We start from the raw sequence: 15,498 nt of genomic DNA, 5'->3' as shown, positions 1-15,498 counted from the left end.
GTCTTGTTTTCTGCTAATATCCGGATATTGTCCAAAGTTCTCTTTTATGCAAATGGTCTCAGCCTGCCAGGTGAATGTTTTTTTTGTTTTTTCACCCTCCACCTTTTTCTTTTTCTTTTTTTTTTTTGTTGGCAACAGACCTTACAGTAAGCTTTATGTGAACAGGAGCCAGTGATGTGGCTGTTACTGTTGCAAAAACAGCAGCATGTTGTCAAGAGCCGGCTCTCTCTCTGTTTCTGTGAGCTAATTCAGCGGCTAGAACAACAAGGAGCAAACGGAACAAAGACAATGTGTTCGGTTGTTCAGTGCAGCAGGGGTCTCCATATAGACCCATCCCCTCCCATTCTCTTCCTCCAGAGAATAACAACCTCCTTTCACCCAATGCAACATAAACATGCCTGTCATCACAGTGTTGAGCCCAAGTATTGTACCTTTGAACAATTTTTGATATTTGGATGGATTCTGTTTGTGTGGTTATTTATAATTTGTCATCCATTGGTTTTCCTGACCTGTTTGGTTTTTCTTCTGTTTTATTTGTGCTATTTTTACCCAAAGAAAGCATTTCTTTTCTTTTTTTTTCATCTGGAAGTTGAGTTTGCTCTGGGTGTAGATTTCAAACGTTCTCTTCGTCTTGGCCTTGCAGTCATTCTGACGGATGAGGAAGTGCAGAGAAAGAAGGACCTGATTCAGCGGAGGAAGGACGAGGAGGCACAACGTGAAGCAGAAAAGGAAGCACGAAGACCGAGACTCTCAGATGAACAGAGTCACGTCATTGCCACGTTGGTGGAGGCACACCACAAAACATACGACGACTCCTACTCTGATTTCTGCCGCTTTAGGGTTGGTGTCTCAGTTAATTTTGCTCGACATCATATCAGCACAATGCAGGGCTAAAATGTGTAAATGACAAAGACTGACTTTAGTCATTTGCCATCTTGGCTTTCTTTTATCTTATAGTAATAACACATTGACTTTTCACTAATACAATAATGTGAATGATCACTTGAATGATTTCTCTTCCTAAATACTATCCACATAACCCAGAAACAGGCCTTTCATTTCTGTCCCATTTTCTCATCCATTAAACTTCCTCTCATGTACATTCTTGTGACTTTTTTTCTGTGTAAATACAAGTGCATCTGACTAAATTAGAATATCACTGAGAAGATCATTATTTCTGTACTTCATCAACATCAATTCAGAGTGCTGTATGCGAGCATATTGCTGCAATGAAAATACGATAGAAATAATAATCACAGCCTGAAGAGTATTGTGAAGCAAAACCCATTTAAGAGTTTGGAGGAGATTCACAAGTTTTCGACCGCAACTAAATTCAGTGGCTCCTTACAAATGATTCATTCGTTCATTGATTCATAGTTATTCTTTCACCAAGCAGAAAAAAAGTTGTAGCTTTAATGGTTAGGGTGTCGTTTAACAACTTAGCTTGTGTTTGAAGCATGTAATGTATTTGGACAACCTGTCTGAAGACAGCTACACATACAGGAAATTTTCCAAGAATACCAATAGAAAGCATTGAGTTGGTTCCACAATCTCATTTAGATAATCTGAAAGCGCACATATCCCACAATCAACTTTCATGATGTGAAAAGACAACGGAATCCCTAATAAGGGATTAATGATTGCATTTTCAATCCAGCACTATTATGTTGGGCTTGATAAGTCACCATACACAGATGTATCCAGGACATATTTATATTTTTAATGCTAAGAGATTCTTGAACCTGAAACTTGTCAGAAGTGTCCTACTTATACTAATCAGAATATGGCTGCACAGTTTCTCAAGGTTCCCATGTCCTCTGCTGGAAAACTTTATGGAGATTATGTTTTCATTTTCTATCAGGACGTGGCAATGCCTGCTTTACTGACTATTGCAGTACTGTGTTTGATTGGACTGCAGACTTGCCAGACATAAATCCAATAGAGTATTAGTGTCCAAATTCACTCCTTAAGGGCTTCTGTCCTTCATGTTTTAAATTGTTCTTTGGTTCATCCCATCTGACTTAATAGTCGGTCATTAACACATCTCTGCACAACTTGACCACTAAGAATGTAATCCTACCAATTGATTAAAACATGTTAGAGCAGGAACACTTCTAGAATATGCAGTTCTCGAGGATTGGAGGTGGACACCTCTGCCATATAGAATCTCTGGATATTGACAAAACAAAATTGAGGGAAGTCCAAAATAGGCAAACGAACTGAAGACTGGTGTTAAAGCAGCCTGTGGGCGATCAGACCCACCGGCTGATCACCTCCATGACATGCTACATAGTAAGCCCAATGTAACATTGTAGTTTTCTGTGAAAAATGTCAGATTTTTATTTGTTTCAAACTGTAATAATTAAGTTTATGGAAATCCACTCTTGAAAAACATCATTAGTGTGTCACAGTCTGTTACTTGTTTCACTTTTTAATTTCAGTAATTTGAAATTTCAGTTTCAAATTACTGAAATAAATATTTTCTTGATGATATTCTACTTTTTTGAGACACACCTGTATAAATTAATCTTAGGCAAAATGGCAAGGGAAGGCCGTTTTTGTGGTTGAGCTTTCATAAAATCCCTCCCTCTCCTGTGCAGCCTCCTGTGCGCGAGGGCCCAGTGACGCGAAGCGCGAGCAGAGCTGCCTCCCTCCACTCCTTCTCTGATGCCTCCTCTGACTCCTTCAGTCACTCTCCAGGTAAAAAGCTTCACAAATAAAAACACTAGTTTATCCAGCAATGTGACCCTTTTTATTTGAATATTCTAAAAAGTTATATCATGATATCTAAGGCAAGTTTGAGAAACATATTTTCATTTTCCGGTTTGCTTTTTTTTAACTACATGGTGGATTATGGCATTAAATTAGCTTACAGTGCTGAGAATCCAGGCAAACCCCTTCGAATAATAAGTACCATGCAGACACCTGACTCCCACTTGTAAACAGCCATTCATTAATGCATCCATCACTAATGAAGTGAAGACGGCTCAAGACATGGTCTGAGCTTGTACAAACACACAGCAAGCAGGGACAAATTATGGAAAACAACCGTTGCTAGCTGTAAATGCTCCATATGTTTTCCAAGCTGCTCTCCACAGCTCATCAAACCTCTGCTTATTTATTTCCTAATCATCTATGTGTCATTGTGTGTCTCATTATTTTAATATGGTGTTAAACATGAACTAATTTGTCGCTGCAGAGTCTGTTGACACTAAAATGAACTTCAACAACCTGCTGATGATGTATCAGGAACACGGCAACAGCCCGGACTCCAGCGAGGAGGAAGGTTCCAGCTACTCAATGCTTCCCCACCTGGCTGACCTGGTCTCTTACAGTATACAGAAAGTGATTGGGTTTGCCAAGATGATTCCTGGTTTCAGGTACGTCAGTGTGTGCATGAAGAATATCTTTAAGCTCAACTAAGAAACAGCTTTCAACTTGCATTACCATTCACAGCACTTTTGAAAAATATTCACACCCTTTGAGATTTATTCATATTTTGACTCAAAACAACTGTAAATTTGAATGTTTATCGTTAAAGGTGACACAATGATACAAAAAATTATAAATGATATGTTTTTATAGAAACCAAAAAAGTGTGGTGTACATTTCTATTCAACAAATACAGTTGTGTAAAAGCCATCACTGTGCATTTTTAGCATCGACACGCATGCTAGAGTTGATGGGAAGATGGATGGATGGAGCTCATTACACAAAACAGTCTACAATCCTACAAACAATACATCAGGAGCTGCAAAAGACTTGAAACTCTGCCAAAATCCACCTTCCAACAAGACAGGAATGACTTAGATTTAGGTGTACACATTTTGAAATGACCTAGTCAAAGTCTGGCTCTTAATCCAATTGAGAATCCACAGCAAGACATCAAAATAGATGTCAAAAATGTTGATATCACAGATGCTTCACAACCAGACTGACAGTGAGCTTTAGTGAAATCACATTAAACAAACAAAATATATGAAGGTTTATGCTTATCGTGTGACAAAGTTCAAACAGTATAAATACTTTCAAGTTGTAAGGAATATAGCAATAAAAGCGAACGACTACATTGTATAACAGAAGAATTATTGACTGTTTTGTTTTTGATTCCCACCTGTGAACTTTAACCCATGAACAGTGCAAGAAGAGATAAACTGGAAGGAGGAATTTTACTGTCTATAATCTATTTTTTCTTGATTTCATTTTTGTTCATGTGTTGTTTTTGTTTGTTTTATTCTGATATACTTAGGAAAACAAAACCTTTGCTTCCCTAAACCTTTGGAATTGCTCCTCATGTTAATTTATTTGTAAAGTTCATGAATTCTTATCTAAAAGTGACATTTGGCACACTTTTGAAGACTTTGCTCACATATCTTTTCTGCCAAATGAATTGATTTTATGCCATTGTGTGGCATGTAGCCATGGTTTAAAGGCCATGTCAGCCAGATTAATGATGTATTGTAGAATGCCTCACAAAATGCTTTATTTCATAAAACAGTAGGCATTTCCTAAAACCGTGCTACAAGTGTGTCTTGTAGGTAGCTCTCCAAACTTCAAGAGCCAAAGTTTCCTCCTACAGTCACTCACACACCCAAGTTGTGAATCTGATAAGAATGTATTTCAGTAACATCAGGAAATACAAGAAATACTGACTCGTTCAGATCTTTACGTGGCACCTTAAGATTCAAAGATATAAAGAAAAAAAGATGAACTAACAAAATAATATACAAAATGTAATGCAGTGATTCCCAGGTAAAGTATTAAATTTGTTTCAATACTAAAACGTCCTTCCTTTAGATGTAAAAATGCATCACGTTCTTTGACATTTCTTTTTTTATGTTTAATAAAACTCATTTATTTGTCAAAGCACAAATAAATGGGGATAATCTTATAATTCCTCCATTTTATCTGGTATTACAAACTACAGTCTCTTACATGAAACTTAATGTATATGTTAATGTTTATTTGATTTTATAGTTACTCTTTGTTCCACGTTATTGTTTTTAAGAAAGCCAAAATTAGAATCTGTAAATCGCTGATCGGAGCATTGACACTCTTTATTTATTTTGTGCAGCAAAGATTATTTTCCAGAGGCCGTTTCTGTTATCCTCATGGAAACCGTTTCTTCTGGAGTGTGTGTGTCAGTGTGTTGACGGGGACAAACGCAATGTGTGTCGAAGGGTCAATTCAAAGTCAAGGCAGAAACAAGCCAGAGCCTGTATTTTCCTAAAGGTTTCATAATAGGTAATGGACGTGAAAAATTACCTTAGACCCTGTTTGCCCTCTTTGAATCTGCTTTCTAATTCCCTTTAACAACACCCTGGGTCCTCCCCTTGACGTCTCCGGGCCTCAGCTCATAACTCCCGTCAGTTCATTAGCTATGTTTAGAAATATTTTTGAAAGAATTGTTGTTACCAGAAGAAATGTTTTAACTAAGCTTAACCCTAGACGTAGTAACCTGTCCATGTGTCAGCTTGCAAACAAAACAAACAGTTGCACATTATCTTTTAGAGTCCTGAGTAGCCTTGAACTTCAACTGCATTTCAAAAATTAAACTACGAAAGAGCCATGATTTTTCTACACCAAACTGATAAAGTTTGATATAATTAGTAGTAGGTTTTGCGGTTTTATTAGCTAACCCTGTTTGAAATGAACCATGCGTCTTTTATTCCAGGGAGCTAACTGCAGAGGACCAGATTGCTCTGCTCAAGTCCAGTGCTATTGAGGTGATCATGCTGCGGTCGAATCAAAGTTTCAACCTGGAAGACATGTCCTGGAGCTGCGGTGGGCCTGACTTTAAATACCAGATCAGTGATGTCACCAAAGGTCAGTCTGAAAGCTGCTATATTTGATTTGTCAGTTTGACTGCTCTGAAGACAAGCCACTGTTCAGGGTTATTTACAAACTGAACGCATTTTAACAGCTAGAAGTTATAGAAAATACATACATATATACTGTATATGTGTGTGTGTGTATGTTAAGAATGTTGTTGCAGGTATCTGTATCAGAGGTTATAAACAATACACACAGTAACCAGAAATGCCCAGTGTTTACTCTTTTGGGACAAAGGTGCTAATTTAATTGTCACTGCATAACCAGTCTTGCATATCTGTAGCCCTTTGGGCATAGCTTTCCTTTACCGCTCAAGCAAGATCTCTTTCTGCGATCATGTAAGGAATGTCACTCCTGACCTGCTCCTTGTGCAAAACAACAAGTGTGTGAACCAGCAGGAGAAGCGCTGTTATGCTCTTATCTGTCGCTGAGGACTTTCGGTCACTGAGTGTTTGTCAGAAACATGAGAGAACAGACGTGTTTTCTCATGCACTAATCAATAGCGTGTGCATTCTGTACTCTTCACGCTTTTGTGAAACATTCACTATGGTGGACTTGCAGAACAACCTCTTTCAACAAAGTTTGAGAAAAACAATACATGCTTGCAGGGTGTTGTGTGCATTATGAGCGTTTTTCTGGATGCTTGTAATGTAAGAAAATTAAAGGTGTTTTTTTTTTTTAGATTGCTTAATGTAAAGTGGCGGTAGTCTCAGAAAGGCAGGGAACTTGATCTGTTCAATTCTGTAGCATTAAATAACAATATACAGCATTTTGGTTCATAATGTTAAACTTGGCACAGAGGCGGACGTCACAAACATGATGCTCTTTTGTCTCCATTACTTGGACCATTTTACACTGACCTATCTGTACTGAGTTAAAAGCTGAGCTCTGTGTGTATTTATGTCTACTGGGCAGGTAAGATGACCTTTGCAAGGTATTTTTTTATTATGTCTTTGTATTTACATAAAAATATGTTTTACATGGCATAGCCACTCATTTAAAACTGAAAAGCAACATATATTCCTGCTGCTGCTAAAATATTGTAATGCACTCCATATTTCTGTCATAAAACTTGACCTTTATTTTTTTTTTTTATTTTAATACATAAACTAAAGCAGGAATATAAAATAAAGACATTCTGAAAGTAGTTGTGGTTTTCAAAAGCTTATTTTCCAGGATATTTGACCTTTCCACTGCTCAGCTCCTTAGAGTTTCATAACGGCCTCACATTAGCAGATTGATTGTAGCTTGCCAACTGCGATGGGTGGCACTGCTTTACTTTACAACCCTTGGCTCTTCATGTTTTTAGTGAGTGGATGTATTTCCACAGAGACAAATTTGTCTTATTTGTAAGTGAGGAAAAAGTTGGGAGTGATATTTTATTTTATTTTTTTATTTTTTAGCTGGCTGACCAGAAATGGGCAGAAACATGCAGGGGAGGGGCAACGTTGCATGTAATGGCGCAACGTCAAATGTTTACGAGATTTATTGGCGTCAGTAACAAGCCCATGCTTGATAAAATTATACTACACATACAGTTGTGTGAAACAGTAATTGCCCCATCACATATTTTCCTTTATGCCACATTGAAAAGTTTTTATGTCAAACATAACCTGAGTAGATTAAAAATGTATTTTTTAAATAGTAAGAGTGAAGACTATCAATACCCCATTGTTAAAAATGATTAATGGAGATTATTCACATCTTCTATGTTAATTTTGTACAGCCAGAACCAATTAGTGCAAAACTTGCAAAATCAACAAATCACTTAAATAGACCCTATTTGAAAAGTAGGCTGAAAGATCTTAAAAAGCAACACATCATGTCCCGATTAAACGAATAGGTGAGATACAAAGTCACTGACATCTTATCAGTCTGGATTACGAAACCATTTCTGAGGTTTGGTAATCTAGCAAAGCACAGCGAGCGCCGCTGTCTACAAACGGAGTAAACATGGAGCAGCGGTAAACCTCCCCGCAGCGGTCAGTCGACTAAAATTACTTCACAATGACGACCCCATCTAGGAGGTCACGAAACGATGCAGAGCAGCATTGAAAGCACCGCAGGCCGGTGTGAGTCTCGTTACACCTGGCATAAAACCAACGCAGCATTTCAGGGAAAGGACATCTTACCGATCGGCACAACTTGCTGTAATGGATGGAGCCACGAATGCTGGTGTCCGACAGACAGTCTTGCAGAAGAGTGCCATTAGTTTGTGATCGTAAACTTCACCAGAATGTATCATATGCTCGTCTCTCATAGCGGGCCACACCCTGGAGCTGCTGGAGCCTCTGGTGAAGTTCCAGGTGGGCCTGAAGAAGCTGAACCTCCATGAAGAGGAACATGTGCTGCTGATGGCCATCTGTTTGCTCTCTCCAGGTACTGTGAGGAGGGAGAAAGGCGTGTTCTGTAAGCTCTGCACAGAACATAGAGATATTATTTGCTTCATCCTCGTTTCTGTTTATTTTCTATTCCTGCTTAGTCACCTCTGGAACAACCGTAAATATATATACGTTTTTTTCCCTGTCACCCGACGCAGACCGTCCAGGTGTGCAGGACCACTCGAGAATCGAAGCTCTCCAAGACAAGCTGTCAGAGACCCTGCAGGCCTACATCCGGCTCCACCACCCGGGTGGACAGCTGCTGTATGCCAAGATGATCCAGAAGCTGGCCGACCTGCGCAGCCTCAACGAAGAGCACTCCAAACAGTACCGCTCACTGTCCTTCCAGCCGGAACACAGCATGCAGCTCACTCCGCTGGTGCTGGAAGTGTTCGGCAGCGAAGTCTCTTAGAATCCGCCGCCGAACATCAGCAGCGGCGGGGTGAAAACGGACAGAGAGAGCTGAGAAGGTGCTGGATGGACTTTAAGCTGACGTGGGTTACGGAGCAAGTGGAGCAGAGAAAGTATAGTGCGTGTGTGTGCGTGTGTGTTGGTGTGTGTCTTCATCTCTGTAACGTCTGAAGAAGTGTGTCTTGCTTCAAAGGCCAAGCTTGTGCAGAGAGCAAGCAGATGTTAAATAATACAGTAAACAAGGGAATGTCATGTACTACAAACTAAGCTATCCACAGGACATTTGCCTATATATCTATATACATGTTTTTCTACTTATTTAATTCAAACAGCTGCTTTAAGATGCCTGGACATTTTGTGCGTGCACGTGTTGTGTACACACAACTTTTCACAACAAGCATCCTCAGTTATACATTTAGCCATTCAGTTCAGCTACCTCTTCATTTTACTGGGTTGTTTTATAACTACATCACCTCGGTGAAAGAGTCACTTTCACACAAACAGTTTGGATACCGCACATTTCTAGTTTACCAGTGCAAAAGCAGTGCCTGCACACAACTTTGAATCTTTGGTCATCTTGAAATTGTCTTTTTTGTTTGTTTATTTTTGATTCTTTCCAAGGCAACATATGAAAATGACTGTGCACACATGCCTTTCAAAGTTTCACCAAAGGTATGGTCAAATAATCTAGAAACTGCTTCCATTACTGCTGCTCCATGGTTAGCTTTCCTCATGCAGCCACTCTGCAAGTTGACTATAATGAAGGAAACTATCATCATACGGATTTATACTACAGAATCCAGAGCATTTTCTGTGATTCAGTGAGGTTTTTGCTAGGACTTTAGGACTTTAATAAGGTGGCTGGGTTTGAGGTGAGAATTAGCCACTAGTATTAGCTATTTTTACACTGCTAATTATTGATCAAACCAGGACCTCTTAATGGCTTGTAACTCCTCAAAGTATCTTTGATTAATCTATGGTTTGATTGTTTATTTCTATGTTTATAAATACTGCTATCTCATATATTCTAAGCACTGTTAAGCCACCCCTCTGCATCCAGTATATTATCACAGATGTTTAAAGGGCTAACATGCCAAACCTAACTGGAACAGTAAGCGGAGGCCAAAGCTGGGGGCCTATCTTCTTGTTTATATATAGCTGCATACTTTACTTGGACTTGGCATAAATATGGAAATAATTGCAATAGTTGTTTTTGCGCGTTTCGTGTCATTTCGCCTATAAAAACCAATTCCATGAATTGTTCCTATCCAGTATACCGTGAGCTCAGAGGGCGGAGAGCTTGGGAAGCTGCTTCGGACCTCCACAAATATCACACCCCTTTCGTTTCTGACTGGGAAGTGGATTTTCTAGAATGTCCGAGGGCCGGGTAGTTGCAGAGGTGCTGTGCACCTCCACAGCCTGGCCCTCCTGTTTGATGTTGTATGCTGCGCAGCCCTCTAGTGGCTGCATCCTGTAAATACCAGGTATATATATATTTACATATATTAAAACTATATAATGTCTACCGCTGTACATAGGGCTACAAGGATCCTGAAGACTTTTTTTTTTTTTCCCCACCCCAGAAAGAAATATGCAAACACAATTTGATTCGGATTTATTAACACTTTGTTTTGAAGCACTCTGTTCTGTGTTTTTTGTTTGGGTACATCCTTCAGTAGGAAAGATCAAGAAATGGCTAAAACGGGGATTGCTTGTGTGTTGGACTGATTATCATCTGTATAGTGTGATTTCACTTTGCAATGTAAATTTTTAGTAAGAGGATAAGCTGCTCTCACATATAAGCCATATAAATTGCCAAGTTACACCTGCTATATTAAAATACATCGAACTGATGACTCTGGAGACCTGGGAATCATCATGTCCTTAGCTAAAATGGTATTTATGAATGACTTTAGGAACATAAGCTTGTATATTTATAGGAACCTGCCTCCTCTCTGCTGTAAGTCACCTTTGGCTAAAGCTTCGCCAAACAGCATCTATCGACATATAAACTAAACTACCAAGAAAGCATTTAAGAGCATTTAAGAACTGAGGCCAGTGTTGTGAGGCTACATGTGGGGTTTAGGTTTGACCTTGAAAGATGACATGTCCTTTGTGTTGAAGCAATTCTCCCACAGAAATCATTTTCACACTTCTCTACAATAGCAGTCGATTTAACCACAGACAAATTTGCAGACAAAATAAGTCAAAGGAAAAGAAAAATGTATTTTTGTCTATTTAAGCTAAGAGTAAACCACCACCCCATGTCTAACATACAGGACCTTAGAAAAGTCTCCACACTTTTTGAACCTTCAGATTTTGTCAAGTTACGGACACAAACTTCCACTCATTTGATTTGATGAGAGAGACCAACGCAAAGTAGAATATATTTGTGAAGTGAAAGAATTTTTTTCGATGGGAAAGAAGTTGGTATTGAGTTTCCCAAAATCCAGTGCGCCTATATTTAGCTTGATCCATCAAGCCATCATGTCATCCTCAGCCTGCCTGTCAAAAGCGAAGAAAGACATTACCACAGCATGATGCTGCCACCACCATTTTTCACCTACAAGACGCTGTGTTCCGAATGTAAGTTGTTCGCCACACATGGCGCTTTTGGAAGTAGGTGTAAAAGTAGCTTTTTGATCACAAGTGACAGTCGCACCTTCTACCACATTGTTTACTGTGCAATTTCTTTCCACTTCTCAATTGTGGGCTATTTTGTGTTGGATAAATCCAAGTTTGAGATTGTAACCTGACAAATGTCAAAAAAGAAAAAAGAGTGAGAGATACAGTGGGTGTTTTCTTCACCTTGGTAGGTAAATGTAACTACATAAGGAAGATGGCGAAGGAAGAGAGCGCCCAGTTTTGTGGAGATGTCTCCATATAAAAAGTTGTTGCTTTGATCGGTTGAGCCCAGTTTTTTTTTTTTTTTTAAATCCTCCACACTGATGAAGACCGTTCTAAGTCACTGTGACTTTGTTTCAACACTTCAGTCACTGTGTCGCTCTGTGAGCTGATAGTTGGGGCTCAACTTTCAACCAGCTTTCCTAGCACAAATTAAAGCCGCCCTTCAATATAAAAAAAAAAATCGTGTTTTACTTTTATTTTTTATTTGATTTGATGTGCCCTACAAACGACCCTGCTGTGATTGAACTTGTTAGGAGTTAAAGCTCGATTGTGTTTAGGTAGTACCACTCGTGTGTGTTTAGTGTCAGTTTAATGAAGGGTGATGGGGGGGAGGTTTATGATGTGCTTGGTTACTGAACACTGGCTTCTGTAGATTTGAAAGTCTCCATGTTAATTTTTTTCCCCGTTTTGTATGACAATGTGGGTTTGATTTTGCTCTGTTTCGTCTTCTTCTTCTTCTTTTTTATTTGAGATGCTGCGTTGATTTGTGCATGTCTGGTAGCGTGGGAGGATCAGTGAATGTGTAAGTGCCACAGGGAGAGTTCCCTCCACACAAGAACAGGGTAACAGAGGAGTTGCACTTGTGGATTTGACAACCGAACAGGAAAGCTCGCAAGAATGTATTACAGCCACTAATTAAACACTAAATAATTTTTGTGCTCAGTATCACACGGCGTCGGGGGGAGAAATCCTCTTTTGTGCCATTAAATATCTGATTACATGTTATTTTTCTTTTACTTTGTCTTTTTCTCTTATTTAATTTCCCCCAAATCACACCAATACAGTAAATGTGAATATGGTGCATTGTCAGAGATTCCTGTTTGTTTTTTTTATTCTTTTTTTTTTCTCTTTTTTTGTTGTCGTGGTGATTAGGCTGCTCAGACTCTGTATAGATTTATTTTTTAAGAACAGCATCATAACACAGTAACAATGCCTGCAAAATACATACATTAAGGTACACTATCACCAGCAAGCTTTACAGTTTCCTCTCTTGTTCTTAAGATGTTTCATAATTTTTTTTTTCTTGTACAACTGTGGCCATTACAAATCCTGTCTGGAATACAAATGTATATTCACGCCGAACTGTCAGCCATCTTCCACACGAAGGATTTAAAGTATTTTTGTTCCCCTTCAGAACAGGCATTGTAATGGAATTGACATAAATGTAGTTCTTACTAAAAGGACTGTCCACAATGGATGTATATTATAATCTACCTAAAAAAAAGAGAAAAAAAAAAAAGAAAACCTACCTCTTTTTAGCTCATAAGTTGCTTTAGCATTAAGAATTTAAGAATTTGCCTCTGTTTTTACTTTTTTAAATATTTGTATTCATGTGGATATTTATTGCTGTCTAATGAGTCATACTTCAATGATTACCTCAGAGATGTCTCACACATTTGGGAGAGTCCAGCTAATGAAGTCATTCATGGTTTTTGTTTGTCATTTTGCAATTTTTATTTCCTCTGAATTAGCAATGCCTCCCCCTGCTCCCCTTTCTTCACGCACAAAATACAAGGAGTGTTTTTTATTTGTTTTGTTTAGTTTTTTTTTTGGGGGGGTTTTTTTAACCAGTGCCTGTACTCTGACCATCTCCACTCTGGCTAGGATGAGGCTGCATTCGCTCAGGTTGCAGCATTCTTATCTGCATCGTCGCTTCTTTTAACTGTTTTTATAACGATAGTCGCCGGCAGGATGCAGTTAATCTTGCTGCCATGATGCTGATATCTGCAGCGTCTTCCCGTTGTTTTTAAAGGGGAAACTAAAGAGAAATGACCGGAGTGAATGCAGCTTTGAGAAAACAACAACAACAACCACCTGACGGACTTTGCAACAGAAGAAGGGAGAGGTTTTTTTGGCATAGCTTGAGCTCTGTAATGCATGTCTGGTTTTCTAGTCTTCTCCTTCAACCTTTTCCAGTATTCTGTTGCAAAGTCTTTTTTTTTTTTTTTACAATTCCCCACCAATGGGAAGTTGAAGATCCTCAATATCCATGTAATGCCGCTTCTTTTTTTATTTTATTTATTATTATTATTTTTTTTAATTTTGGGCGCCAAAATGTTGCGTGCAGTTGACACCATACATAACATCATCCAAAGTACGAGTTGGCAGTGGAAGGGGCAAGCCTCCTCGGATTATTGTGTCTTTTAGAACATGTGCAACTTACTGGTGCTTCCTGGGAAAATCTATTCCATTCAGATCCTCACATCATAACAACAACGTTCACTTTGGTGAGCCTTTCTTGTCTCCATGTCAAACTGCTTCAGGTAAACACTGAATGAAATTGGGAGTGTTTTATTTTTGTTAATTTTTATTCATTGGTGAATAAAGAGGAACAGAGTTGCCGTAGTTACATCCGCCCTGAGCTGTGTGCCATAACATGAGCCCTTTCACCGCACAGGGGGAGGGTATTAGCCGGGCTCGCTGGCTTCACACGTTCCTCCCGGAAATTTCAGCAGAAAGGTCATCCGGCCGCATGGTTGACTTATTGTTTAGCTTTCTGTCAATCAATTGTGTAACCCCATTTTGCAATTAACAATATGGAATCTGGCATGAAATTCTCACCTTGCATTTTGACTCCAAATCCTACCCGAACCAACAAAACCACTTACTATAGCGTATGTGACATGTAGACTGATTCAAACTGCTAGCCGTAAACTGCCTGCGTCGGTCAGCATGGTATGGCTCTGTTTATCAGGACTGTCGAGTCTCCTAAATTCTAATGTAATTTCAAGATCTCTTTTTCTTTCTTTTTTCTATTATAAATTGGTGTAAATGTAATGTTTATTTTGTCTTGTTTTGCAAATCAGAAATAAACAATTGTATATAGCAAATTGCGTCTTTACAATTTGAATGATCCACGGCCTGTGAAGATTAATACACAATATTAATTTAGCTTTTTTCCTACAATATAGTCAACATATGCAGTACCTTGCAGAAGTGTTCAGTTGTCGTTCTTTTCACATTTTGTCACCATTAAGTCAAACATTTAAGTGTTTATTTATAGATTTCTATGTAATAGAACACAAATTGGTTCATTATAATGTGTAATTAAGTAAGGAAAATTATGAATGTTACTATAAAGACTAGGCTTCGAACTTTCCATTTTGATGAAAGGGTATCCTTTTTTTTTTTTTACCCCTCCAGGGGGTATGTTTGTGGGCTCTAGTGTCCCTTATGTGGTAGTAGGGTGACAGGAAACGGGGAAGGAGAGGGGGCAAATGTCGTCGGGTCCGGGAGTCAAACCCGCAACGGCCGCGTCGAGGATTCAAGGCCTCCAAATACTGGTCGTGCCAACCACTATGCCACCACGGCATGCCCGATGAAAGGGTATCATGAGTGGAATTTGTAGTTATGTTAATGACTGCTGTTATTACAACGTGGTGATTTTAGTTGGTTGAAGTGTCGCACTGTAGGGATAATATTCTTCAAAAGTGAAAGGGAAGATGGTTGGAGCTAAATAAAACCTCCTAGAGGCTCCAAAATACTTGAGCCATGGGCAGAAATTCACCTTTCAGCAGGACGAATACATAAACATCCAGTTGAAATTACATTGGAATGGTTCAGGTCAAAACATGTTTAAGGATTGAAGTGTCCTAAATAAAGTCCAGACAAAAATCTAATCTGTGCCAAAAATTGGTGTTCTCAGATGCTCTTCATCTAATTTGACTAAATTTGAGCAGTGGTGAGTTGGAAGAATAGTCATAGATTTCTGTCATAATTAACTAAAAAGAATTTTAGACATTACCCAAAGTCACCACACAGTTAGCTTCTCAGTTTTCACGATGGACGGTTCAATGTACCTGAGGCTTTTTAAACTTGAACTGTCTCTTCATGGTCTTTGTCTCATGCTGTCAATTAGCCACTAGAGGGCAGTGTCTTTCATTACATGTCTCAACGTCCCCTCTCTGGCCTAATGACCTCTCAAGATTTTACCACTGGAATCAGCCAGATAAAAATCTAATTAATC

General features: G+C 38.9%; 1 protein-coding gene across 2 annotated transcripts in view; it reads left to right on the top strand.

Annotated features, from left to right (window-relative positions):
- The window catches only part of LOC102227505 (vitamin D3 receptor B), a 31,632-nt gene extending 17,270 nt beyond the window's left edge, over positions 1–14,362 (top strand). For both annotated transcript variants that reach the window (XM_005797967.3, XM_023324779.1), the window contains exons 5-10: positions 644–840; positions 2,601–2,700; positions 3,200–3,380; positions 5,675–5,826; positions 8,095–8,211; positions 8,372–14,362. In XM_005797967.3, the coding sequence (XP_005798024.1) occupies positions 644–840; positions 2,601–2,700; positions 3,200–3,380; positions 5,675–5,826; positions 8,095–8,211; positions 8,372–8,625 (1,001 nt within the window). In that variant the 3' untranslated portion in view covers positions 8,626–14,362. The remainder of the gene's footprint in view (positions 1–643; positions 841–2,600; positions 2,701–3,199; positions 3,381–5,674; positions 5,827–8,094; positions 8,212–8,371) is intronic.
- Positions 14,363–15,498: the final 1,136 nt, after the last annotated feature.

The sequence above is a fragment of the Xiphophorus maculatus genome, chromosome 20, assembly GCF_002775205.1.
Source record: "Xiphophorus maculatus strain JP 163 A chromosome 20, X_maculatus-5.0-male, whole genome shotgun sequence".
Lineage (NCBI taxonomy): Eukaryota > Metazoa > Chordata > Actinopteri > Cyprinodontiformes > Poeciliidae > Xiphophorus > Xiphophorus maculatus.
Note: the sequence above shows the minus strand (reverse complement) of the source record. Positions and strands in the feature narration are given on the sequence as shown.